Here is a 25,341-nt window from a genome sequence, read left to right on the forward strand (position 1 = left end):
CTGCTAGACACCCCCAGTTTTACACATTTTACACTGGTGTTGAAAGATTGGCACTGGCTGCATATAAGCTAACAAGTTCAAGGGTTTGTGACTGACAGGATACTCAGGAGCACAATAAGCTAACTTATACTAAATTAGACCACTGGGTCTATCAAGCTCAGTATTGTCTACACTGACCAGCAGCAGCTCTCCAGGGTTTCAGGCAGAGGCTGTCTCCCAGTCCTACCTGGAGATGCTGGGGAATGAACCAGGGGCCTTCTGCAGGCAAAGCAGATGCTCTGCCAATGAGCTGTGTCTAAGAAATAAATTTGTTTCAGAAATTAACACAGCAGGGTTCGAAAAGCATTTCCATAGTCTGAAGAGGGACTATGAATGCACACATCTCTAAGATAAGGCAGATAATTACTGTAGGAAAACACCCTTCTCCGTCACTCTATGCACTGTAGAGAAAAAGAGCAGGGAAGACGGGATTTAAGACCATTTAACTGAACTACTTTGGCAAGGCTCTGCTCCCACCACAGGAAGCTGTAATCTGAAGAGCTGGTGCTTCCCATCGTGGTTAATTATAAAAGGAAAAGAGGCTGTGCAAAAGGCAACTGATAACTGTGGTAAACAATGGAGGCTATTTGTGGAATAAAAAGTAAAAGTCTTGACCACTCCACATCAACAAGGAACTCCAGAGTCTCAGCAACATCCTTCATAAGCATTCACATTTTAAAAACAAAATGATCTGGAACGCAGGCTTTGGAGACAAGGCAGTGCACCACTAGCCCATGCAATTGCAGGATGTTGGCATACACACGTGTGGGAAACAGATCTCCAATAAAACTCAAGTTCCCTTCACCCTCTTCGCACACGGGTGCTGCTCGCCCGGTGGCCTGAATTGTGCCATTGCATTTTTCAGCATTGATAGTGGAAGTACGTGCAGAAGACCTAAGTACAAGAAGCTGTCCTAAGTATCTTCACAGAACTCTGAACTTCACTCACTTCTGCATAGTGACAGTACTGCCCTGTCACTATTTCATCACTTAACCCAGAAAGTGCACCCAGTCCAGACAGGGCAACTGGCATGTGCATCAGATTCTTCCCATGAAAATCAAGCAGCCACCAGAAAGAACCATGCTCACAAATGGTAACATTCTATGTTTAATTCAAACCCTGGTGTTATGGACTGGGTGGGGGAAATGGGAGGGTTTCAGTATCATAAGCAAACAAATTCTCAGCAGCTTTCAATACCATTGACCATGTTCTAGTTGGGGTCACATGCCCTATGACAGAGAGGGTCTGTAGTTTAGGGTTCCTCCTGGATCCATAATAATAATAATAATAATAATAATAATAATAATAATAATAATTTATACCCCACCCATCTGGCTGGGTTTCCCCAGCCACTCTGGGCGGCTTCCAACAAAAGATTAAAATACATGAATCCACTGCTTTTACCTGAGGCACAGACAGCCTGGGGGACACAAAGTACATTCCATCAGTTTAGGCTGATGACCCAACTACAACACTATCTGGGTAAGGATTTCTGACAGCAGTAATCTGTGTTATGGTAACGTAATGACTGGATTACTACAGGGTGCTTTACGTGAGGCTGCCTTTGAAGACTGTCCAGAAACTGCAGCTAGTACAGAATGCAACCACCCAACTGCCGAGTCTCTAGGCAAGCCAAATATAACACTGACCCTGCCACAGCTGCACTGGATGCATGCCTATTTTCAAGTCCAGTCCAAAGTGATGGTTTTGACCTATAAAACCTTGTAAAGCTCAGTATTCCAAAATGCATCTCCTGATAGGAACCTATGAAGCCCTTTAAGTCTTCAGCCGAGGGAAGTGTGGAAGATGGCAAAAGAGGGAGAGGGCCTTTTCAGTTGTAGCTCCCCTCTTGCGCACCATAATTAACATCCTTCGGCTATCAGGTAAAATACAGTGGTACCTCGTGTTACGTACTTAATCCATTCTGGAGGTCTGTTCGTAACAGGAAACCGCTCGTAACATTCTGTAATGGCGCCTCTGGCTGCTGCCGTGCCACCGGAGAGCGACTTCCGCTCGCAAAGGTCACAACAAGGGGCATCTATTTCCAGGTTAGCGCATAACCCGCAGCATTCGTAAGGGGAACGGTACGTAACACGAGGTACCACTGTTTTCTCTCTTCCTCCAGGCGTTTGAAAGATTATGATGATTTGGCTATTTACTGATCATATGTTTTTGCTTCTGTTTTATTAGCTATTGTATGTTTTATATGGTATCGTATTGTTCTTTTTCTTTGTTTTACATTCCTCTAATTGTGCAAGTGACTTGGAGATTCTGTATGCAGTAAGCGACTTCTAAATTGAATAAACTATTTTGTAAACTGCTTTGAGGGTTGTTGTTGTTTACAATCAAGGAGTGCATAACTTCTGTGAAATAAATAAATGCCAACAACGGCAAACAACAACTTAGTAAATAGAAGGCAGCTCCATTCAGAGGAATTATTGAACCAACAAGCAAGCTCATGTCCTGCCTTAATTTGGAATCATTACACAATGGTGGCCCCTTTGATGAGGATGATCACCATTCCTACTAAACCACGACTGTGTTTATCTAGTTTATGCTGTTTTTAAAAATAACAATAGGAGAGGGGTTGGAACTAGAACCCACCTTTCCTAGTTGCTATCGCACAATTCAAGCTGTGGTTTTAACTTGAAGGCCTAAGAAACTTGAAGCCTAAACAGTCAGTCATCTGTTCCTTCATCATTATCTCTGCTTAGGGAAATCCAACACCACAAGGGCGGGCGAGCAAGTTGGTAAACATCAGAGTCCAGGCATGTGAATGTTACAGGTATAAACCGTGGAAAAAGACGCCCAGCTTCTAGTGTCTTGTCACACGCAGGTCTCTTTGCTCCGAGTCAGACACAGATCTTTTACTGCCTCATATTACATTTTCCCATAGCTTCAAATACGGGGTATCATTCACTAGACTATACTGAGTCTTCAGAAGGTAAGATGAGAAACAGTCCTGATTATAATCTCTCATTTTATGAGTGCAACATACAAATGGTGCATACCAAAAAAAGGAGCACTCAAGGCTCCCCGCCCCAACTCTAAACAGTTTCCCCCCAAAGCTTAGTTGAACCTGAACCTCAGCCTGATTACCTTCTGGGCAATACAGTATCTTGTGGTGTGCATTTACCGTATTTTTCGCCCTATAGGACGCACTTTTTCCCCTCCAAAAATGAAGGGGAAATCTGGGTGCGTCCTATGGGGCGAATGCAGGCTTTTGCTGAAGCTTGGAGAGCGAGAGGGGTCGGTGCGCACCGACCCCTCTCGCTCTCCAGGCTTCAGGAAGACATCCGCAGCCTAGGCAGGCTTCAGGAAGACATCCGCAGCGTGGGGAGCCCTGCAGGAGTTCCCCGCAAGGCTCCCCACGCTGCGGATAGCAGCCTGCTGCCCGGCGGGTGGGGCGCCCTGAAGCAGAGCGCCCCTCGCGCCGGGCAGACATCCGCAGCGTGGGGAGCCCTGCAAGAGTCCCCCGCAGGGCTCCCCATGCTGCGGATAGCAGCCTGCCGCCCAGCACGAGGGGCGCCCTGAAGCAGAGCGCCCCCCGCGCCGGGCAGACATCCGCAGCGTGTTTGAGCCCTGCAGGAGTTCCCCGCAGGGCTCCCCACGCTGCGGATAGCAGCCTGCTGCCCAGCGCGAGGGGTGCCCTGAAGCAGAGCACCCCCCGCGCCAGGCAGACATGGGCCAGCCCCACAAGCTCGGGGGACAGCAGGGAGGCGCAGCACTGCCATCCTGCTGTTCCTCAACCTGGTTCGGTTTCCCCGACCTGCTTTTGGGGGGGGAAATAAAGGGGGGAATTTCCTTTATTTCCCCCCCAAAAAAACTAGGTGTGTCCTATGGGACGGAGCGTCCTATGGGACGAAAAATACGGTAACTGCCAGGAATGTTTACATCATGATTTGCATTTGCACTTCCTCCTCCACCACCAAGATTTACTGTATTTACATATCTTAGAGAAATTGGAAAACAATGAAAAGATCTTCATAATAAGCACCTGTGGAAATAAAAAGGCTGCATGAAGTGTCTTTAAACTCAGTGCCTGCTCCCAAGGAAGCCATTGGTTTCCCTATCTGACTGCTCTGCTGTAGCCACAAACTAATCTGAGCACTCAGGAGACTACATTTTAGGCAACTCATTGAAAGCAAAAACCTTGAAGCCTGACAGTATGATATGGTTGGAAACACCAGCCCACCTTGCTCAGTTTTATCTGATGCCATTCTCAAGCTAACTGTTTCCATTAATTACAATATTATATCTCAGTCGGGAAGTAAAGGTAGCGTGCACAGCTGAACCCTTATTAGCAGGAACTGTAGATTAGGGAAGGATAGGTTTCCCACCCTGTTTTATTTCTAAGTATTAATTCTAATTAATGCAGTATTAATTGTAAGAGCAATTAAGTAAATGAAGTATTTGTGCAACGGTAAACAGAAGCAGCAACTTCATTTTGCATACCAGATGGAATACACACAACAGATAATCACCAATCACTGATGCTATATAACCTCAAAACATCCTCCATTCATATCGGAGTGGGCTTGAAAGTCCTTGGAGACTTAACTGCCACAGCGTCTGCTGCCTATAGATTTGCTGAGGTGAAGAAACTTGTTAGCCATGTGAAAGCGTGCCCAACACTAAAACTTAAGTTCTGGGTGGCTGTAGGGCAGCGTTTGAAACAGATCAGGCACCAGTCACATTTTACGATTGGCAACCAGCCTTTTGGAAGGAAGTGGAGATGTGTGGGTGCCAGGTTTGATACCTAATTTCTCCACCTGGCTCCACGTGTGCCTTTTCATGTTGAGCAAACATTCCGTTTTGGCGCCCAAAACCCAGGCTCCAGGTACCCTGTGGCCAAACAGCTTTCCTCTCCCAGTTTTCTCACACTGCTATAGGGAAGATCTAACACATAATTCATTATTTTTGCCCTTTTATAAGCTTTTACGCGAAGGAAGAAGGAATGCCACACTCAAGTGATGCATTACTTACTTTCTCCTTTGGATATGTATATATTCATTGCTGCTACTGCTTCACAACTCTTCTCGTGCTGCAGAGAGGGCTGTCTACTTTGTCTCCCACCATGAACAAAGCATTTTTATCCAGTCAAAAATTTTTTTTTGGGGGGGGGAGCTTTATTCATTTAAATCAGCATTCTGAAATCTCAAGGACGGGATGAGGAAATGTGAGAGGGAATAGATGGCTTCCTAACTGCTTACTGTGATGGACAATCTGCACTGTGCAGTCTCTTCAGCCCCAAACAGGAAGAACAGTTTCCCACTCCAGCTACATCTGACAAAAAACTGTAGGTCAGTCCAAAATGCAGGAAGGGTGCTTCCACAGCAAGCTCACCATTGAAAGAATATCTGGGTGTATCCCTGAAGGACATATAATACATATCCTGAAGGACATATAATACATAATGAAACACAACTTTTAAAAAGTAGAAGCAAGTTTTTAAAATTAGAAGATTAAGTGTAAGTTAATTTATATATTCAGAAGGTTCCAGGAAGGTACTTTCAGGAGACTGCAGAAAGAGGACAATCTTCTTGAGTATAAAGTAATTTAGTTTAATGAGCAAAAGCTATTACTTGTTGTAAATAAAATACAGTCACACTTGGGGGGGGTATTCAGGATGGAAAAACTGAATATTCCAGTAACACACCAGAGCTAAAATAGCTTCAGAAAAGTTGGAGATTCTTTACTATGGTAAACAATATTTCAAGTTCAACTGGGCGCTGTTAACACGAGCTACCCATGTTGGTTCTTTGAATTAAAAATGAAAACCATACAATGTGTCCAATGGAAAGATAAATCATCTAGGTTTTTCATCTAGCCTAGAGAAGAGAGGACAAAGACGTCTGCGAAGCTCTCCACTCCAAGTCACATAAAACAGGCAGTAGAGAGGAACCCAAGATGGCTCAGAACTCCCTGCTCATTTCCCCAGGATATGCACAACTCACCCACCCAACGTAACTCTCTTAAGGCCACCTGCCACTTCTCAACACAGACTTGCAAAACATTTGATGTTTTCTAAAGGGCACCCATGACAACATGTGAAGGTAAGTCCAACAAGTCCTAGGCCTAGCTAGATGGCATTTGGGATGCCTTAATCTGTCTCACTACATCTCCTCTCCTGATAAGCCTACTGTAAACCAGACTAAGTTCCAAACCATTCTATCACTGGGAATCACAGTCCAGGTTCTGACCCATAATTTTTGTTGGGGGGGGAGCTCGGTTTATGCATGCAGAAGGTCCTAGGTTCAAACCTCAATATCACCAATTAAAAAGCATCAGTTAACAAACAATCTAATCCAATAGAAGGTAGTTTCCTATGGCACTGACCACAATATTATCAAGCTCTATGTGACACACCTGGAATTTTGCCACTGTCATCTCCTAGCCATCTGCAGTTGCTCCATATCTATTACATGATCAACCATTTCTACCTTCCCCAACTCTAGACCGACGCACTGATTTCCTCAGCCAATCTCCACAAAGGCACTTCATGTATTTACCCCTCACTAGGCCAATGAGCTCCACCCCATCTGTTTCAGTAGCTCAGAAAGGCGCATGAAAGAGCAGGTAGCAAGCATTCTGAGGCACCAGGAAGCCTCAACAGCCATAGCCAGAAGCAAGGTGCTAAAGACAGTCAACCTGAAATCAGCCTGCAATCCATGTTCTGCCCACCCACATTTTGAATGAGTTGTTCCTCAATGTAAGCAGTTTTCCTCCCACAAGCCTTTCTGGGGCTTTGAAAAACAAGCACGATTACATATTCATTGTGTTTAATGAACAAGCCTTGAGGCCCTTTTTCTTCTGTATTCAAGAACAAGGTTCCTTCAACTGCCTTTCCGCCACCACCCTCTTAGAAGCACTGTAAAACTGGTGCACTATCTGGTGCTACAAGCACCACACCATCTGTGTAATCCCAAAAGACCTCCACAAATTTGATCACCGAGAGCAATAGCCTCTGGCAGGATGCCGAGCAAATTCCTTGCCCTCAATTCCCCATGAAATGAAGAGAATATGGGCAGGGGAATCTCATGCCACACTGAGCATGCAGAAAACGCAGAAGATTATGTCAGCTCAAAACTTCAGCACATTGTGAAAGGTGGGCAGGGATCTCCCCAGCTTTGGAAAAGCAGAAGCGGCAAAACAGACATAATAGATTGCCAAGAATATCCAAGAGAGTTTGTGGTTTTCAGTTCCCTATGCTTTTAAAAGGCAAAAATTCAGCTGGTGAAACTTTTTCCATATTGTATCTCCAGAAATCTTCAGCTGTTGTATTTCTCCTTTTCAAAAAGAATAGAAGTCTGTCTGGAAAAGAAGCTTCTCATCCCTATTTAGGGTGCTTTCAAGTTGCTTTCAACAATATGGCTCTCATTCCTGAGGGTATCCGAAAAGATGACTGTGCACCACAGAAGCATTAATGGACTAGGACACAGCCATTCTTTGCTCCAAGGAATATTGCATCACACACTCTTACAGATTAGAAAGCAGTGATAACTTTTCTTATGAGGGCTTGCAAAAAAATTCCCCTTTGAACTTTGAGAAGAAAAAAATCCACAGCTACTGGGTTCAAAAAAATTCCATCACATGACATGCTTCTTAGACTTAACAGTAATCTCTTAGACCAACCATGCCCAAAGGTTTACTAAGTCCACAAACACAATTTTGCCTTTGTTTTGGGCTTTGCTGGTAGTTTCAAACTCTGCCCTTGGAAATAAACCCTCTCTCACCCTCTGTATGGCATGAGACAAAAAAAAGATGCAGCACATGTTCCATGTTTCTGTGTAAGCACAAAATGGTGACTACAGAACTGGTAGAAACGTAATGTATTTAATATCTCAGCTTTCTTTTTTAAGAAGTATTTTAGCCCTTATAGTTACAAATATATGTTTAAAACTTGTGCGGGCAACATGACTATGACTGCAAAAAACAACACACCTATGAAAACACCACTATTAAAGAGACACAAAAATAAGAGACCCTGAAAACAAATATAATGCAAAGCAAAACTAGGCCCCTAAAACCTCCATCTATATGTTACACAAAAGATCCAGAATTTGATCTACCAACTTCTTTTTAGTGAAATGCAGTAATGGGGTTGCCAATTTGATTACACATTGTGCTGGGTGAAAGGTGTTCAATACTTCCCCCTTTCTAACATGGTTGTCAGAGTCAAAGGTCACACACCTCAGCTACTGTTCTGCCCCAAGGAACAAGGACAAGCATCTACATAGCCACTCTCTGTGAAGGACACCTGACACCACACCGATCCCGATATTTGAGATCTCATTTCCTTACAGTTTTTAAACTGGTGAGAAACAGCAGGAGCCCCCTCAAAGCAAGGAGAGAGAGACTCCTGCTGTTTCTTAATGTCAACCCAACACAACAAGTGCCTAGTAAGCTAAGCCAACATTTGTGGACATCTTAAAAAATATAACAGTATTTACCCCCGCAAGACAAATGACAGCATGAGGATGATTTTGATTGGGGTCAAAAAATGAGCAGAAAGGGATGGAAACTCCCTCTTCCAGCACCCTAGTTCTTACCAAACATGGTTTTTTATTTTAAAAACAAGCATCAGATAATCAGCATGGTTGTTTTGTGTATTATTCTTTATTTCTTATTTATAGTTTTTAACTTACTGGAAAAGGAATCAGTCTCAAATACTCTGAAAGGGTTCAGGACAACCCAGTCAGATGGGTGGCATAAATAATAAGTGTGTTGTTGTTGTTGTTGTTGTTGTTGTTGTTGTTGTCGTCTGGCCCTCATTCAGCCCACCACTAAGTGCGGGCACATTGGCCCAGGGCTTGCATGGCTTCTCTCAATTCAGATATTCCAGAGAAATAGAGCTCAGTATCATCAGCACTCTAGTGACACATCTCCCTGAATCTCATAATGGCCACTCCCACCAATTTCATGTAGATTGGTGCCACTATAAAACCATGGCTAGGCTATGTTCAGGTGAAGAATAAATGGAAGCAGAGTGTAGCAAAAAAGGCCACCCACCGAAGCATTAATACACACAACGAACACCCTAAACAAAACAAACAAACAAACAAAACATGTTAATGGGCTTTCACACTAACAGCTTCTGAAGATGTAAAAAACCCCATTGTGCTTGTCAGATTTTCCTCAGTAGGGGAAAAGCTGGATTGGCTGTTAAATAAAGTATGGGCTGGCATTTAGATGATTATGAGATCCTGTGGACAGTGCAAAAACTTCCAAGTACCAGAAGCACACAATTCCACAATAAACTCGTGTCTGGAAGTTTCCTAAGCAAGCAGGTCTTTCCCTGCCTTCCTGCTAAAGCAGAAAGCCTGGCAGGGCTGCCACCTCAGCCTTACGCCAAAAGGCAAAGACAACCATGGGAGCTACTGCTGGAGGGTTAGAGAAGGCGAGAGTCCTGCCAAATGATCGAGACACCTGCTGTATTTCCAGCAGCTGCACGCTGGGACTTGGCACCACTGTATCAATCTGTACACCTGCTTTTAAAAGTTCTTTCCCACTAAAAAGGGCCCATAATCCTTAAGGCGGAGGAAAGACAGTGGAAATGTAGAGGCATGCGGACAGACAGACACAGTCCTAGGTTTTCCTCTCCAAAGGAAAAAAAGATGACACCAAAACAGAAAAATAGAAAAAAAACAACTTCTAAGGTACACTGAATATTATTTATTTAGCCCATATGCATGGCTTTAATCCCCTTCCCCTACAGAATCTGGAGTTCACACCCTGAGGATCGAAACATTCTAAGCCAGAGGTGGGGGAATCTGGCCTGCCCTACCAAAACAGGGGTCATTTTGACAGGCCGTCCACCTGTCAATCATGTAGTGCCACAATCTATTAGGTGATGCCAGAATACATATTTTTTTTCAGATGCAGGCACAACTCGAGCCACACTTTTGCATAACCACCTTGAATTTGAGCTGGTGATAAAAAGGAATATTTGTGCTTACAGCAAGCCCCACTGCGGGAAGGGATCAGCTTCCCTATGGAGTTCCTGAGCAGGACTCCTGTAGCACAGCAAATCCCTCCAGAGCTTACTGCAAGTCTCATTGGCACTGACAGCAATCCTCACTTGCCAAGGAACAATCAAGAGAACATTGTGAGAGTCCCAATTGTTATCTTGCAATCATCCCCAAACCTGGCATTACATGTGACAGGCATGGAGCAGGCGGCAAGGTTTGGAGAAAATAATTCCTCTTCAGTTCTTTGTGAATTAGGAGGACATAAGCCCCCATCCACAGGGACACCCCGCGGGGCAGGGCATATGCACCCCCTACACAATTTGAGTCCTCATTTTTCTCTTGACACGAGAAGAGAGCTAAAGATATTGGGCATTATTATATATCAGTAGACATGAAATGTCCTGAAGTGATCCTGGAAAACATACTAAGTTATATTAGCAACATACCAACTCAGTAATTTTTAGGTCTGCTGAAAAACTTTCCTCTTACAGTACATTTTGGAAGCCTCAAAACCTTTCAGAACTTGAAACTCAGGTTATGCTCTTTTTGGCTTGAGGCAGAGCAGGGAGAAAGTGTGACATTCTACTCCAGTTATTGCATTAGTAATTCAATACAGACAACAGGCCAGAAACCTAATGTGGTTACGGCTCATGAGTTCCCAAACCTAGGGGAAAATAGGTAGCAGAGACCAGAAGACCCACTCTATCTTGTCTCACTCTATCCACCTTGCACATCTTTCCCATCCCTCTCACATGTACACACCCCGCCATAGGAAACCACATACGCAGTGGCAGAAAGGAAGATAAAGGGGGTTGGGGGTGGAAGAAAGGCCTGCCTACCTGCAAGGAAGGAATGTCAACTTTTTTCTAAATTAAATTTGATGAAAGCTAACCAAACTTTTTTTCCTCTTAGGGGCTCACTATGGCAAGGTAAGTGAAGAAAAACCAACCACATGGTTTTAAAAACAGCCGAGAAACTTTCCACTATGTATATGAATTGCAAAATTTATGCTCATAGTTTGCTATGAAGCAAACTAGTTTGCTAGTTTGCTAGTTGACTAGCATTATCAGAAAGGTTTACAGTGCATATTTTACTATCATATTTAATTTTACTTAAGCAGCAACTAAGTTTGACTTTTCTTGGTAGGTGACTACAATTTGTTTATTTAACAAAATTTGTATACTGCTTAACTGTAATGAAAACCTCTAAGCAGTTTACATAGAACCTAAAACGTGCATTAAAAATGTCAGGAAAACCAATGTTAAAAGCATAGTGCTAAAAGTATAACCTAAAATAACAGATTAAAACACACATCAGTTTCACACATCTGGAGTACAATGAGGCGTATACTAAATCCACAAATCAGGTAGAACAACTACTCTTATGCAATGCTGCCCAAGGCAGCTACTACAGTAGTAATGTCTAACTCAGTTACTGCATAAACCAAGAGAGCAGTACAAATGTATTATGCAGTTCTATCAAAGATAAGACAGAGAAATCATTCAGGTCCTTTGAGCGTCTCAACAAGTTACGAAAGAGCACACCAATGAGTTGCCTTGAAGGTATATACATGTCTGTGTGGTGTAGTATATAATACAATTGTACGTTGGTTCTTGAACAGAATGCGTTCCGGGAGTCTGCTGGATGTTCAGCTTCTGAAAATTGTTCAAAAACCGGAACACTCACTTCCGGGTTTCAATCATTCAGGAGCCAAGGCATTTGAGATCCAATTTACAACTGTATCTCCATTTGTACTGAAAAATAATGGAAAACTCACTTTGAAGTTTGAACACCGTAAGCTAAGAACAAACCCTGGCTACAGCTTGTCAGTAGTTTGATGCAAACCAGAGTATGGAACACATACAATGCTAAGAACAAACCATGACTTAGTGCAGCAGCAGGAGGATTGAGGGAGGAGTAAAGTGGCTGTGACTTTCTTACTGTTCACTTGCTCCTTCATGCTAAATCATAGTTTAGCTTAGCATTGTGTGCCAACCAGGCCATTGCTATATGTAATAAAATTAAACTTAAAGAGGAGAAGTCCACAAATATCTAACTGTGACAGATTTGCAAGGAACTTTTCAACGGGCTGGGCTGATTGCAAATTTCAGTGAAGCCTCCGGGACTCCTCCTATCCAAAATACAGCCTCAGGGCTACAACTTGTAGAAGACTGTTCAAGCCAAGTGTGTGTGAAAACAATGCTGTCATTTTCTGCCCAGAGGCAATGTTCAGTTTAAATCCATTCTCAGATCTCTTCAAAAATTCTAAATCACAGTTCAAGAGGAGTGAACTGCTAGAATAATGTTTAAATTTAAAAGGCTCTGTTTCATTTAATATTTATTTTCCCTAGTGCAGCCAGATCAGGGTAAAAGTCTGGCAATTTAAGTTCAGATAAGCTACAGCAAAGGAAGCAAAGGCAAATAAGACACGTGCGGCACAATGGGTCAGTGTGTCTGGCTCTTAACCAGAAGATTGGTGGTTCAAGCCCACCCAGGGATGGCTGTGGGCAGGATTCCTGCACTGCAGGGGGTTGGACTAGATGATCCTTGGGTCCCTTCTAGCTCTACAATTCTATGGTTCTATGTATGTTTATTCTGAAGTAAATTCCGTTTTTGAAATAAAATTAATTTTCCAGAATAAAAAAAAAAATTTTTTTTTTCTTCCAGTAGCACCTTAAAGACCAACTAAGTTAGTTCTTGGTATGAGCTTTCGTGTGCATGCACACTTCTTCAGATACCAGGTAATTTTCCAGGTAAGTTTACAAAGGTATAGTCTGCATTTAGACAGGAGCAAGTCCTAGTGAGTTCAATGTAATCCTCTACATGTCCACTGAGAAGAAAATCTGGGATCATGCCCAGAATGATTCTTATTGATTACCATTAAAAAAAAAAACTTCAGAGCTGTGGTGTTGCATTATGGACCCCACTTTTCCCTTCTAGGACGCAGGACTGGTAAAAAGGACAAGTCATTGACAGATTCATATATGGGTCCAAGAAAGAAAACAAGAACCAGACCATGCTTGGGGAAAAACCTAAACCATTTTTGTCTGCTCAGGGTCAGTTCTCACTTTTTTAAAAAAAAGATAAATTCTTACAAGGCGCATTATGATCTAAAAGCAATTTCTTGTGTCATGCCAGAAGTATAATACACACATACTATTATTACATCTGTATCTGAGCAAAAAGAAACATTGAGAGCCAAAAGTCCTGCCATACACATAGATTCTTTTCTTGGAATCAGCTGGAGGTCTTGCAATTCCCATCTATCCTCAGACTGACTGATGTAAATGTACCCTATTTCTTAAACTAAATAACTTGAGAAGCAAATCCTGAGCAGGGAGAAGAGGAGCTCTTTCAAAACATCCAAGTAGACTGAATATTTTGTCACTGCAGATGGCGGGGGGGGGGGAGAGAGACAGGAAGTGCGGTTAGTCAGCATATCTGAAGTATCTGCATTCTTTACTAAGACCTTAAGTGTAAATGTCTTTGAAGCGACAACCAAATAGTACTTTCCTGCAGCATACCAGTTTTCTGGTTTTGGCATACAAACTATAGGGGGTATTTTTAGGAGGGGGAGGGCACAGGTGGTAGATGAAACCAAACAGGAGACTGATTCGAAGGCCTTTGTTCTCTTTCCAGATTAATTAATCAGACTCGCAGAAGCAAAGAGGAAGTAGAATGTCTCAATGTTTGGGGGGGGGGGTTGAAAAGAGAGAACAGTTAGTTATTACTATTAGGAAGGACATTACCAGCATAAATGCTCACCAAAAAATAGCACTCCCACTGACCCGGGAATAAAACCATCATACTGTCAAGTCAGCCAGTCAAGGTTTCATCCCATGGCTGCCTTGTATGAATACATGCAAATGTACTGAATAGGTAACAACACTGCGCAAATAAAATAAGAACACCTGTGTTTTTAATGAGTTTCATCAAAGATGCAAATAGTACAATAAATGCTAGGGAGAAAACAATGGACCAAACAAAGAAATAAACTAAAAACGAAACACAGACAACTCAGTTGGATAATACAGGTGTTTGACCTGCAGGAAAAGAGAGCTTTGCCTCTGTTAGTGACCTATCCAGTCAGTAAAAATGCACCGTGTAACAGTTCAATAAAACACTAATTTTTATCAACACCTACTGCTCCCAAGCATCTTCATGAACGTACTCACACAAACCCAACCCATCAATACAGACTTATTCATTTATATTCATTCACTATATAGATTTTCTTTTCCTTCGGAAAACTTCATACAGAAAAGAAAAGAAACCATAAATAGCAAAAGTAGACCACAATCCACTAGAAATAAGAATTCCAAAATCCACAGCTGGGCAAAGCTTTCATGGGTCTACCTTCATATGTTATAGCTTCTCAGCTCCAGACTGAGAAGAATAATTAAGAATATTTCTTACCCCTGAAGACCTATTTATTTATTTATTTATTTGCATCTTTGTTACATTTGTATCCTGCCTATCAACCAAAAGGTGTTCAAGGGAGTTAAAACATCAGCAATAACAAGAACACAAGTTAAAGAACAATTTCAACACAGCAGTCCAGAAGAAAGTGAGGAAAGGGAAAACAAAAGGTGAGGTGTTAGCAGCAACATAGAATTACTGTATTTTTCGCCCCATAGGGTGCACCGGCCCATAGGGCGCACCTAGTTTTTTTTGGGGGGGGGGAAATAAAGAAAAAAAATATTTTCCCCCACAGGCGCGGGGCTGGGGCGGGGGAAGCCCGAGCTTCCCCCAACCCCAGCCCCCGTGGGAGAGCTGCGAGAAGCTCGAAGCCTGGGGCATGCTGAGCTCAGCGCGCCCCAGGCTTCTGGGTGCAGGCAGCTCTCCGCAAGCCGTGGGAGAGCTGCGTGACTTCGTGCAGCTCTCCCACGGCTTGCGGATAGTTTCCTGAAGCCTGGAGAGCGAAGGGGGTCGGTGCGCACCAACCCCCCTCGCTCTCCAGGCTTCAGAGAAAGCCTGCATTCACCCCATAGGACGCACACACATTTCCCCTTCATTTTTGGAGGGGGGAAAGTGCGTCCTATAGGGCGAAAAATACGGTATCTTTCGGCATCCTGTCTGGTGCTGGTGTTAGGGATTGTGTCCAGGTATGGCAAGCATGACTGGCAGACTGTGCAGTAATGTGCAGTGGCACTGGACTCTAGTGGGCATGTTGCAGTTCTTGCATTATGATGTTTAACTTTGTAATTTTAGGCAGAGGAGTGGGCAAGATGGTGCTGGCTGAGCAAAGGATACCAAATAGCTGGTACAGTGGTACAGAACTTCCTGACAGTAAGAGCTGTTTGACAGTGGAATTTGCTGCCAAGGAGTGTGGTGGAGTCTCCTTCTTTGGGGGTCTTTAAGCAGAGGCTTGACAACCATATGTCAGGAGTGCTCTGATGGTGTTTCCTGCTTGGCAGGGGGTTGGACTCGATGGCCCTTGTGGTCTCTTCCAACTCTATGATTCTATGATTCTATGATACCTCTGGTTACGCACGCTTCTGTTTACACACGCTTTGGGTTATGAGCTCCACTAACCCGGAAGTAGTTGCTCCCGGTAGCGAACTTTGCCCCGGATGCGAGTGGAAGTCGCACACCGGAGGCGCACTTTCACTAATGGCACCTCAGGATAAGAACCGTTTCAACTTAAGAACGGACCTCCGGAACGAATTAAGTTCATAACCAGAGGTACCACTGTACTAATGTAACCAGGGGCACAACAATTCCCATTTTAGCTGGACTGTAGCTCTAGAAGGCAGATTCTAAATCCCTTGAAATACATGTGCGCTGCATCAAAGTATTACGCCTGGGGAACAAAGTCAATCCTAAGGAGAAGCTTTTCAAGTGCCCTTTTAATATACTGTATCTTGCATAAAAATTGATTCTTTGAAGAGGACAGGATGCAGAGGGCTAGGGCAGTTTGAAAGTGTGTTTGTCACCTACCGTAAATATTTCAGTATACTCAAAGTATAAGAACTCTTTCAGAGCAATAGGTCACCAGCAGTACCTTTAGCTCTCCCCCTCCCTTTTTCTTTTTCTAAAAGCAAAGCAGCTAAAGGTATGCAGTCTATTTTAAACATTTATATATACTATAGAGGCAAACTACTGGTTGCCACTTACTTATTTTACTGCCTTTACATACTGCCTTTCTGCTGAGGAACCCAAGGTGGTTTACAATTAAAATGTTAAACAAACAAACGGTACAAAACATTTTGAGGCTGACTTCAGGAGCTGATGTCCAGGCCTGAGCTTCTTTTCTGCCTTCCCTTATGGCAGAGAAACCTGGGCTTCCATGCTTCTGTTACTTATACAGTGGTACCTCGGATTACATACGCTTCAAGTTACATACGCTTCAGGCTACAGACTCTGCTAACCCAGAAATAGCACCTCGGGTTAAGAACTTCGCTTCAGGATGAGAACAGAAATTGTGCAGCTGAGGCACAGCAACAGCGGGAGGCCCCATTAGCTAAAGTGGTGCTTCAGGTTAAGAACAGTTTCAGGTTAAGAACGGACCTCCGGAATGAATTAAGTACGTAATCAGAGGTACCACTGTACATCCTACTGACTTTAAACCAGTGATTACTATATGAGGACAGAGATTGTTTTGCATCAGCAACATCATGCCAGAAGTAAAAGTAATCATGCACACTCAAACAGCATGCTTAAACTCACCACCCATTTTGATTCTTGCATCCTGTACTTATAAAAATGCTTTTCCATCCTTCTCAAGAATAAGCAAGGGGAAATTGATCTACATTTAAAGGCAAACCTACCTAATTCACACATTCTGAAACCATACAGAAACTGAAACAGTCATCCTTTGAAATTTCCACTCCTTCTCCAAATCTTGCAATGCAGTTCTCCAACCAAATAATGCATACAAAAATATAGTGAGGTAAAGTGTGCATAAAAATGCATATAATTATTTTAATAATAAATTTTAAAAATGGCACTGTATTGGGAGGGCAATTGCTTTGCAAACATGTGTATATTATGACAAATTTGCATGAAAAAGCTGGTGAAATTTCATGCCTTTTTTTAAAAAACAAACTGATGTGAACGTGTGTATAACTGAACTTAAGATTGGGAAAACGAGAAACAGATTCAGCCATCCTTAATACTAAAATAAAGTATTCAACTGACACTGTGTGCTTTGTCAGAAGCATTTTAAAAGTCTTAGTACAGTGGTACCCCGCAAGACGAATGCCTCGCAAGACGGAAAACCCGCAAGACGAAAGGGTTTTCTGTTTTGGAGGCGCTTCGCAAGACGAATTTCCCTATGGGCTTGCATCGCAAGACGAAAGCCCATAGGGAAATGCTGGCGGTCGGGAGCAAAGACTTTCGCCCACAGCCGGCCTTCAGAAGAGGACCTCTTCTGAAGGCCGGCGGGGGGCAAAAGTCTTTGCTCCCCCCCGCCTGCCTTCCCCCCGCCTGCCCCGGGCGATCTTAAAATGCTGGCGGGCGGGAGCGAAGCGTTCGCTGCCGACCCCCAGCATTTTAAAATCTCCAAGGGACAGCAGAGAAGTCTCTGTCCCTGGGAGATTTTAAAATGCTGGGGGTCGGGAGCAAAGCGTTAGCTGCCGACCCCCAGCATTTTAAAATCTCCCCGTGTCCCGGGGAGGTTTTAAAATGCTGTTCCGAAGGGGGGGGGCGGGGACACCTGCCCCAGCCGCCCCACTTCGGAAAGCTGTTCCGAAGTGGGGAGGGGGGGCGGGGACACCTGCCCCAGCCGCCCCACTTCGGAAAGCTGTTCCGAAGTGGGGAGGGGGGGCGGGGACACCTGCCCCAGCCGCCCCACTTCGGAAAGCTGTTCCGAAGCGGGGCGGGGGGCGGGAACACCTTCTGAAGGCGGGCAGGGGGCGAAAGTCTTTGTCCCCCCTGCCTGCCTTCCCAGGGGCTTTTAAATCGCCCCGGACAGCGGAGAAGTCCTCCGCTGTCCGGGGCGATTTTAAAATGCCGCCCGCCAGCATTTTAAGATCGCCCCGGACAGCGGAGAAGTCCTCCGCTGTCCCAGGGTTTTTTAAAATGCTGGGGGTGGGAAGAAAAGCCCTTGTTCCCCCCCCCCCCAGCCTTCAGAAGAGGTCCGGGGACAGACTGTCCCCGGACCTGGTCTGAAGGCGGTTTCCCTAGGAACGCATTAATTGATTTTCAATGCATTCCTATGGGAAACCGTGCATCGCAAGACGAAAAAACCGCAAGACGAAGAGACTTGCGGAACGAATTAATTTCGTCTTGCGAGGCACCACTGTACCTTGCAAAAGACTTCTGAGTAACCTTAACAGTTATGGAACAAAAGAATTCCTCCTGTGGTTAAGAAACAGGAAACACAGAGTAGGAAACAAATCAACAGTTCAGTGCTATCCCTAGGGATTGATATTGGTGCCTATGCCTATTCACCCAAAGTTATATACTGGTATGTTTTAGAAACGTGCATGAACACACATACATGGATGCAGACTTGCTGACTAGCTAAGTCTCTTGCACTTCCTAGGTTTCATATCTGAGGCAGGCTGCTCTGCTTCCCAATTAGTGGACCAATGTATTATATATATTATCAGGAATAGGCAACTCTTCTGGATATTCTTACAAATCACAAAGATGGTCCTTCTCAACTAGTTGTTTTACTGGTCTGGCTTAATTTACAGGAGCATGCATTTTCTTCATCACAGTATCAGCCACATAAAAGTATACTGTACAAGAAAGCCTTTCCCACACATTTACTACCACATTACTTATATTTACAAAGAATCAAGCTAGGCTACTGGGGAAAGGTCATTAAAATGCATTTACAGCAGCAATAACATGCTATTTTTGGCAAGTGTGCACAGTTCTTCCAGCGCAATTAATTTTTCCCAAGTTTACATTTGTACAGAGAACTATCCCTATACAGAGATGTCTGAATGTGAAGCAGTCACTGAAGGGTAGAGAAAACTCAATCAGACAGAAGGTCCGAAATTATTTCATTTAGTATTACTACTCACTCACTTCAGTCTTCTTATATTTTTAAAGTTACTTGCAGCACAACCCGTCTTTGCTATTTAAGGGAAATTGGCTAGTTTTATTTGTTTCTTTGCTTGTTTGTTTATTATTAAACAGATCACTTTACTATATCTACAGTTCAGCAATTGTCACAACAAGATACACTGTTATGATTACATTAACACCTCTAAACCACAAACCATTCAAGTTATTTCTAATCCTCCAAGGATGTGATTATCTCATTCAAAACCTTGTTACCTGGAGTTCTTCATTTTAAGGCACTGGTAATAGCATAAGATTACACAAAGATTACTTATTCTGTATTTTTTTAAAAAAGAATGCTGAACAGATGTTCAAGCTGTTCTGTGATTATTTCCTACTAATGATCCAATTCTGGGGGGAAAATAGCAAAATGCTATTTGTAGCACTGTACTGAATGATTAAGCATCTTGAAAAAAGAAGAGAGGAAGATGTTTTGAGTAAAACAACAACTTAAAATCTCCTCTTCTTTTTCCAAAATAGACTACTATAAATTGGTTCAGGCTCAAGCAGAAAACCTCACCCTCAATCTGCTCAACAGATTTTTATTGTCCAGATATTCTAGCCCTAATGGCACCTTGTGTTTCAAAACGTGGTTTGCTACAGTCCAGCCAGGAGAGGATTAGATGTATCACTGGCATAGCTGAAGAACTGCTTCAGTAAAAAGCATAAATCTTCTTTAATATCAGTGTTATTAATATTGGTGGCTGGTACTTTTATAAAATAATTAAAATTGTGTATCAGTTACGTAGATATAGTTTAAAATCTCAAATGCTTCACAACACACAGCTGGGGGAGGTGGGCTTTCGGGGGGGGCACACAACACAAACCCCTAAATCCAACACTGAGGACTACTGAGAAAGGGGACACACATTGTTTTTATTATTTCACAATGCAGTAAAATACAGCTACAAGATACATTTGTTCATAGAAAGCAATCAGTGAGAATATCCCTTAACAAATGTTTTGAAACTAAACCAAAGTTCAAATTGCAACCAAAGTGTCCTGCACCTCTGTACTTTCAATTACTATTAAAAACCACAACAGCTAATTCCTTTCCATTCCAGCTGTGACCAAGCAAGCAGCTGCAGCACAAAATGAATCTGTCCCACCTAATTAAATTAAGAATTTGACATTAAATGGGAGTTCCAGAAATGACACAACCTGAACAGCACAGCTGAGGTTCCCCCTCTGCTTTCAGCATGCCACCACTCCAAGTAAACCACTCTCTGCTGTTAGCAACTTAACATGGATTTTTCCACCTGAAACTGCTGAGATAAACAGCTTTGCCACATCTCAAGCCTTTCAAGTATTTGAAGTCGTGTTACATTTTCACAGCGATTGCTAAAATAATCCATTCCTCCTTAGTAACCAGATTTTGACAGATTCCTTGTGCTGCCAAACACAGAATAGTGTTAAGAAACTCACACCACAGGCTACAAAGGTTTACCAAGAACAGAAGGCTAAAGTAAGAGCAGTTTTCTGCTGCTGGCTTTGTTTCAAGCCCACCGATCCTGTATCCTTTTGGATATGTCCAAAAACAGCTCATGCTTACTGGAGTGTACTCCAGAGCATTATTTCATAGACGGGGTGGGTTTTCCATGCAGAGGCCTATGCCTCACAGAGTGTTTCATGCTTTGTTTATTCAATCAAACAAGTTCACTTGCCCGCTGTACATCATATGCACGCTCAGCTATCGAGATTAAACACACTTGCAGGGCTCGCTGGGGCTCAGTGAATATGGGCTTAGATGCCTTACGTTCAGCATCAGTTTCTGTGGCACTCAGCAGCAAGGCTCCAAGCTAGAACAGCAGGGCTGAAGCATAACACCAAGCGGATTACACAAATAACCCCCTCCCCATGAACTGGCAGTGAAGGAGGAGTGCTGTCCATCTCTTATATATCCCTCCCCCCCCCCACACATCTGCCATCCACTATGCATCAGCAACACCACACACATAGCATCTGGGGAAACAAAACAATGTCTATCACAGTAAATAATACACTGCCAGGAGTCAGGAAGTGGATGGCACGAAGCCTTTAATTACAAAGAGCATCATAAAGGCAGGGAGTAGCCATCTGCAGACTAGGATCTGTGCAGAGATGGATAATCTCCTTTTGCACATTCCTTTGTATGTGACGAACTTAGAAAAAGAGAGTCTGTCACCATCTCTGCTGCTGTCATATTGCATACTTGGGAACGTTGCAAGTTTTCTTTGAGATCTGTCCAAGCTGGAAGCAGCTCCTGTATCTTACGACACTGATAGCTTTCTCCCTTGCTCTGAAACAGTGGCATGCCTGAGAGGGCTAAGCACACAGCCCTCAGCTCTACTGCTCCCATGTAACAAGCCAAGCTATTATGCCTGGCAATCCTGCAGGCTCAGCCAAGATAGGAGGGGGAATTCAGTCCTAGATACATATTAGGCCAGAGGCAAACACAAGCTCCAAGGGAACTGACTAAGCTGTGGGTCAAGGATTAACCAAAGCACATGTCCTCCTGACAAGCTGTGACTAACGTCTGCAGAAAGCAAGCCCCCCCCCCCCCCGACAATTGTAGGGCCACACAACCAGTCCCTAACCCCAACACACATGCAAAAGCCATGCTTATTGACCAAAGTTTAAGAAGTCCATTGAATCCCCTCCTCACTTCACCCTGGGGGTGTTTTCTTCCTGAACAGTGCACCCTCCCACACCCTTGCATCCCAGGAGTAAACTGAGAAAATGAGGAGCAGGCAGCTGGAGGATCAGCCCCCCTGTCAATGAATGGGGGCTCCTCTTCTAAAGCCAAACATGAACGAATCAACTTTAGGATCTGTCTCTATCTGTTAACTTCAAGCACAAAGCATACAGGGCCCCAGGCGTGCTAGCACCTGCCTGCCCCTCCCTCTGCACCCTTTCCACCCCTCCCACATGCAAACTACTCCTAACCCCTCAAGCACACTCACTAATCCTCCTGCCTCCCCCCTCTGCTTGCTTCTCACACAGACTAGACCCCCCCTTTAGCTTCTTTCCCTTTGCAGGGGGTCTTCCTCCAGCCACCAAACTCCTCTTTACCTCCTCCCTACCAGCTGACACACAAGACTCCTCTCCCCACACACACACTCTTGGCAGATGTCTTTCCACCCCACCAACAGCCCCCAGAGGCTTTCCTGCTTCCAAAAATTAAGGGGGGGGGAGGGAGAAAGATGTAATTTTCCAAGGGAAAGCAACCTCATCCCCACCCTCACCCCAAGAGCTAAACACAATCTTTTCCAACCATCCTTTCCCAAGATCCATTTGCATCTCAAAGCAAACAAGCAGTCGTAGTAACAGATATATTACTACTATTTTATGCTATAGATGGGGGGGAAAGAACACAGGAGATTAACACATATCCTCCCCTGCACGCCCAACCCTCCCCATCACTTCAGGGGTCTCTCTCATGGGGCACGTCTGGGTCCCACTCCAGAGTCACTTCCCAGGGGAAACTCTTCTTCTCTTCCCTCCCCCCTGCACGTTCCTCATCTCCCTTAATTGGGGAGAAAGGGATCCCAAATAAGACCCCCTCCTCACCCGTCCAATATATTACTTACTTCTCTACACAAACACACAAGGGTCCTGGTTCCCCTGGTGGGCACTCTCTCTGAACAATCCCCCCCCAAAAAAAAACTCTCGCAGGGGTGCCAGCAGCCCTCACCCAACAGCCCCCCCAGTTTTCTCCAAGACAAATAAGGACCCCCCAGTTATCTCTGCACTTTATCAACACCCCCACACCCAGGCCAACTCCAAGGGCCTCCCCCCACAAAAAAAACAGGGTCAGGAAGACACCAAGGGACACCCCACTATCAGCACCACGTTCCCCCCCCCCGTTTCTCAACACACCCTTCAAAAAAGAGAAGGAGACCCCAATCTCGGAACAAAACCCCACCAACACAACAGAACAACACAACACACTTTCACCCATTGTGAATTCACAAGAGGGGGATCCCTCAACAAGGCCGATCAGTCACAACAGGCACCCCCCTAGTAAATGAGTCACCCACCCCTCAAAAAAGACCGCCGCCCCCCTCTTGAATTTAACCCCCCCCCTTCTATCATACACACACACACAATGGGGGTCTCCCCACATACAAGCCTCTCTCTTAAAAAACACACGCACAACACCACCAGGCAGGATTCCTCAGGAAACACGCGCACACACGTGAACGCGCGTCCACACGAGACACACAATAGAGGGGGGGCCCACAAACAAACAAACAAGGGTCCGCACACACACACACACACCGCAACGGCACCACCGGCTGGATTCCTCGCGAAACACGCGCACACACGTGAACGCGCGTCCACACGAGACACACACAGACACAGAGGTGCGCGCGCGTCGACTCACCCGAGCACCACGAGCTCCCCATATTTGACGGGCTCCTTGTTGGGCGCGCAGTGCTCCTCCTGGCTGGGAGAAAACATGGGGCCGCCGCCGCCGCCTCAGCCGCCGCTATAATCCCATGCGGGGCAACAACAACCACAACAACAACAACAACAACAAAACCTGACGGGGGGCGGGTAAGATGAAGAATAATATTTTATTCTTATTTATCTATATAAAAAAGAAGTCCGTCCGGCGTCTCTTTCTTCCCCTCCGCTTCTCGGCCCTCTTTCTCTCTTTCTTCCTCTCTTTCTTCCCTCAGTCAGTCGCTCGGTCGGTCGAAATCGTCCCCCGTTTCCCCCCACTCTTCGCGCGCCCGCCCGCCGCGGACTCCTCGCTCTTCCCTCCTCGGCGAGCGCCCAGCGACAACAGCCCCCAACTGCCAGAGGGGGAGGTCGGGAGAGACCAAGTCAGTAAGCGCCGCCTCCCAAGAGGGGGAGGGGGAGGAGGCGTGGAATGGCCCCACCCCCTCGGCTCTCCTTCGACACCCACCTCCGTTCCCGTCCCAAAAGCCGCGATGGTATCGTCCGCTCTGTTATGTAAACAGAGGAGTAAAGGGGAAGGGAGGGGGAGGCGCTTAAAGGGCCCGCCGCCTCCTCTGAAAGTCAATGCCGCCTTTCATAAACCAGAGGGATAGGATTGGGAGTGGGCGAGGAGGACGTTGGAAACTGCATGAAATTATTATTATTATTATTATTATTATTATTATTATTATTATTATTATTATTATTATTATTATTATTATTATTATTTTATTATTATTATTATTATTATTATTATTATTATTATTATCTCTACTCCACCTGGCTCAAGGCGCCTTGTAGACAAGAATAGGAACAGCTAAAAACACAGGTGTGGAAATAGCCATCAAATTGGAAATTTATAGAATTAAAACTAGATATATATCTATATATATGCGGGTGGCGCTGTGGGTTAAACCATAGAGCCTAGGACTTGCCGATCAGAAGGTCGGAGATTCGAATCCCCGCGACGGGGTGAGCTCCCATTGCTCGGTCCCTGCTCCTGCCAACCTAGCAGTTCGAAATCACGTCAAAGTGCAAGTAGATAAATAGGTACCGCTCCGGCGGGAAGGTAAACGGCGTTTCCGTGCGCTGCTCTGGTTCGCCAGAAGCGGCTTAGTCATGCTGACCACATGACCCGGAAGCTGTATGCTGGCTCCCTCGGCCAGTAAAGCGAGATGAGCGCCGCAACCCCAGAGTCGGCCACGACTGGACCTAATGGTCAGGGGTCCCTTTACCTTTTTATAGATATATATGTCACCTGATTATGTGTATATATTATCATCATCATCATACTTGTTATCTTATTTTTATTATTCATAAAACTCGTATGCCACCCTTCATCCATAGACGTCAAGGCAGTTCACAGCAGAAAAATTCAAGGTAAAAACTCAAAATACACAACAAAAACAAAGCAAAGCAATAAATGGTATATAACCATAGAATCTGTAGAGTTGGAAAGAACGCCGAGGCTCACGTGGTCCAACCCCCCGCAACACAGGAATTTCAACAGGATCATATACACACACATAAAAAATCTATGCAAATCCATACAAATTATTACAATTAAAAACAGCACAGCGCCAGGCCTTTCATTAAAACTGTAGAGCTAATGCCAGCAAGGAAGGCAGAGCTCTAGGGCTACTGAGTGCACACTGCCGCATAAGATGAAATATTGACTTGCCCTACTGAATTCCCCACCCCAAAACCAGGCTTTTAAATTTGTGCCACAATAGCTTTCCTTCCAAGATTTAGGCTGTGTATGCATTCTCCCATTGACTCTGGTTTGCGGTGGTTTCGAAAGCAGTGTCCACATTTTATTTTATTTATTTATTAAATTTATATACCAGCCTTTATCCGAGGAGCACATGGCATTAGCCATGGCCAATTT

General features: G+C 44.4%; 1 protein-coding gene across 1 annotated transcript in view; it reads right to left on the reverse strand.

Annotated features, from left to right (window-relative positions):
- The window catches only part of PELI2 (pellino E3 ubiquitin protein ligase family member 2), an 82,093-nt gene extending 58,138 nt beyond the window's left edge, over window positions 1–23,955 (reverse strand). Inside the window, exon 1 of the mRNA XM_083515579.1 lies at window positions 23,395–23,955. Coding sequence (XP_083371705.1) covers window positions 23,395–23,471 — 77 coding nt within the window. The 5' untranslated portion in view covers window positions 23,472–23,955. The remainder of the gene's footprint in view (window positions 1–23,394) is intronic.
- Window positions 23,956–25,341: the final 1,386 nt, after the last annotated feature.

The sequence above is a fragment of the Podarcis liolepis genome (assembly GCF_965112155.1).
Source record: "Podarcis liolepis genome assembly, chromosome: 1".
Taxonomy (NCBI): Eukaryota; Metazoa; Chordata; class Lepidosauria; order Squamata; family Lacertidae; genus Podarcis; species Podarcis liolepis.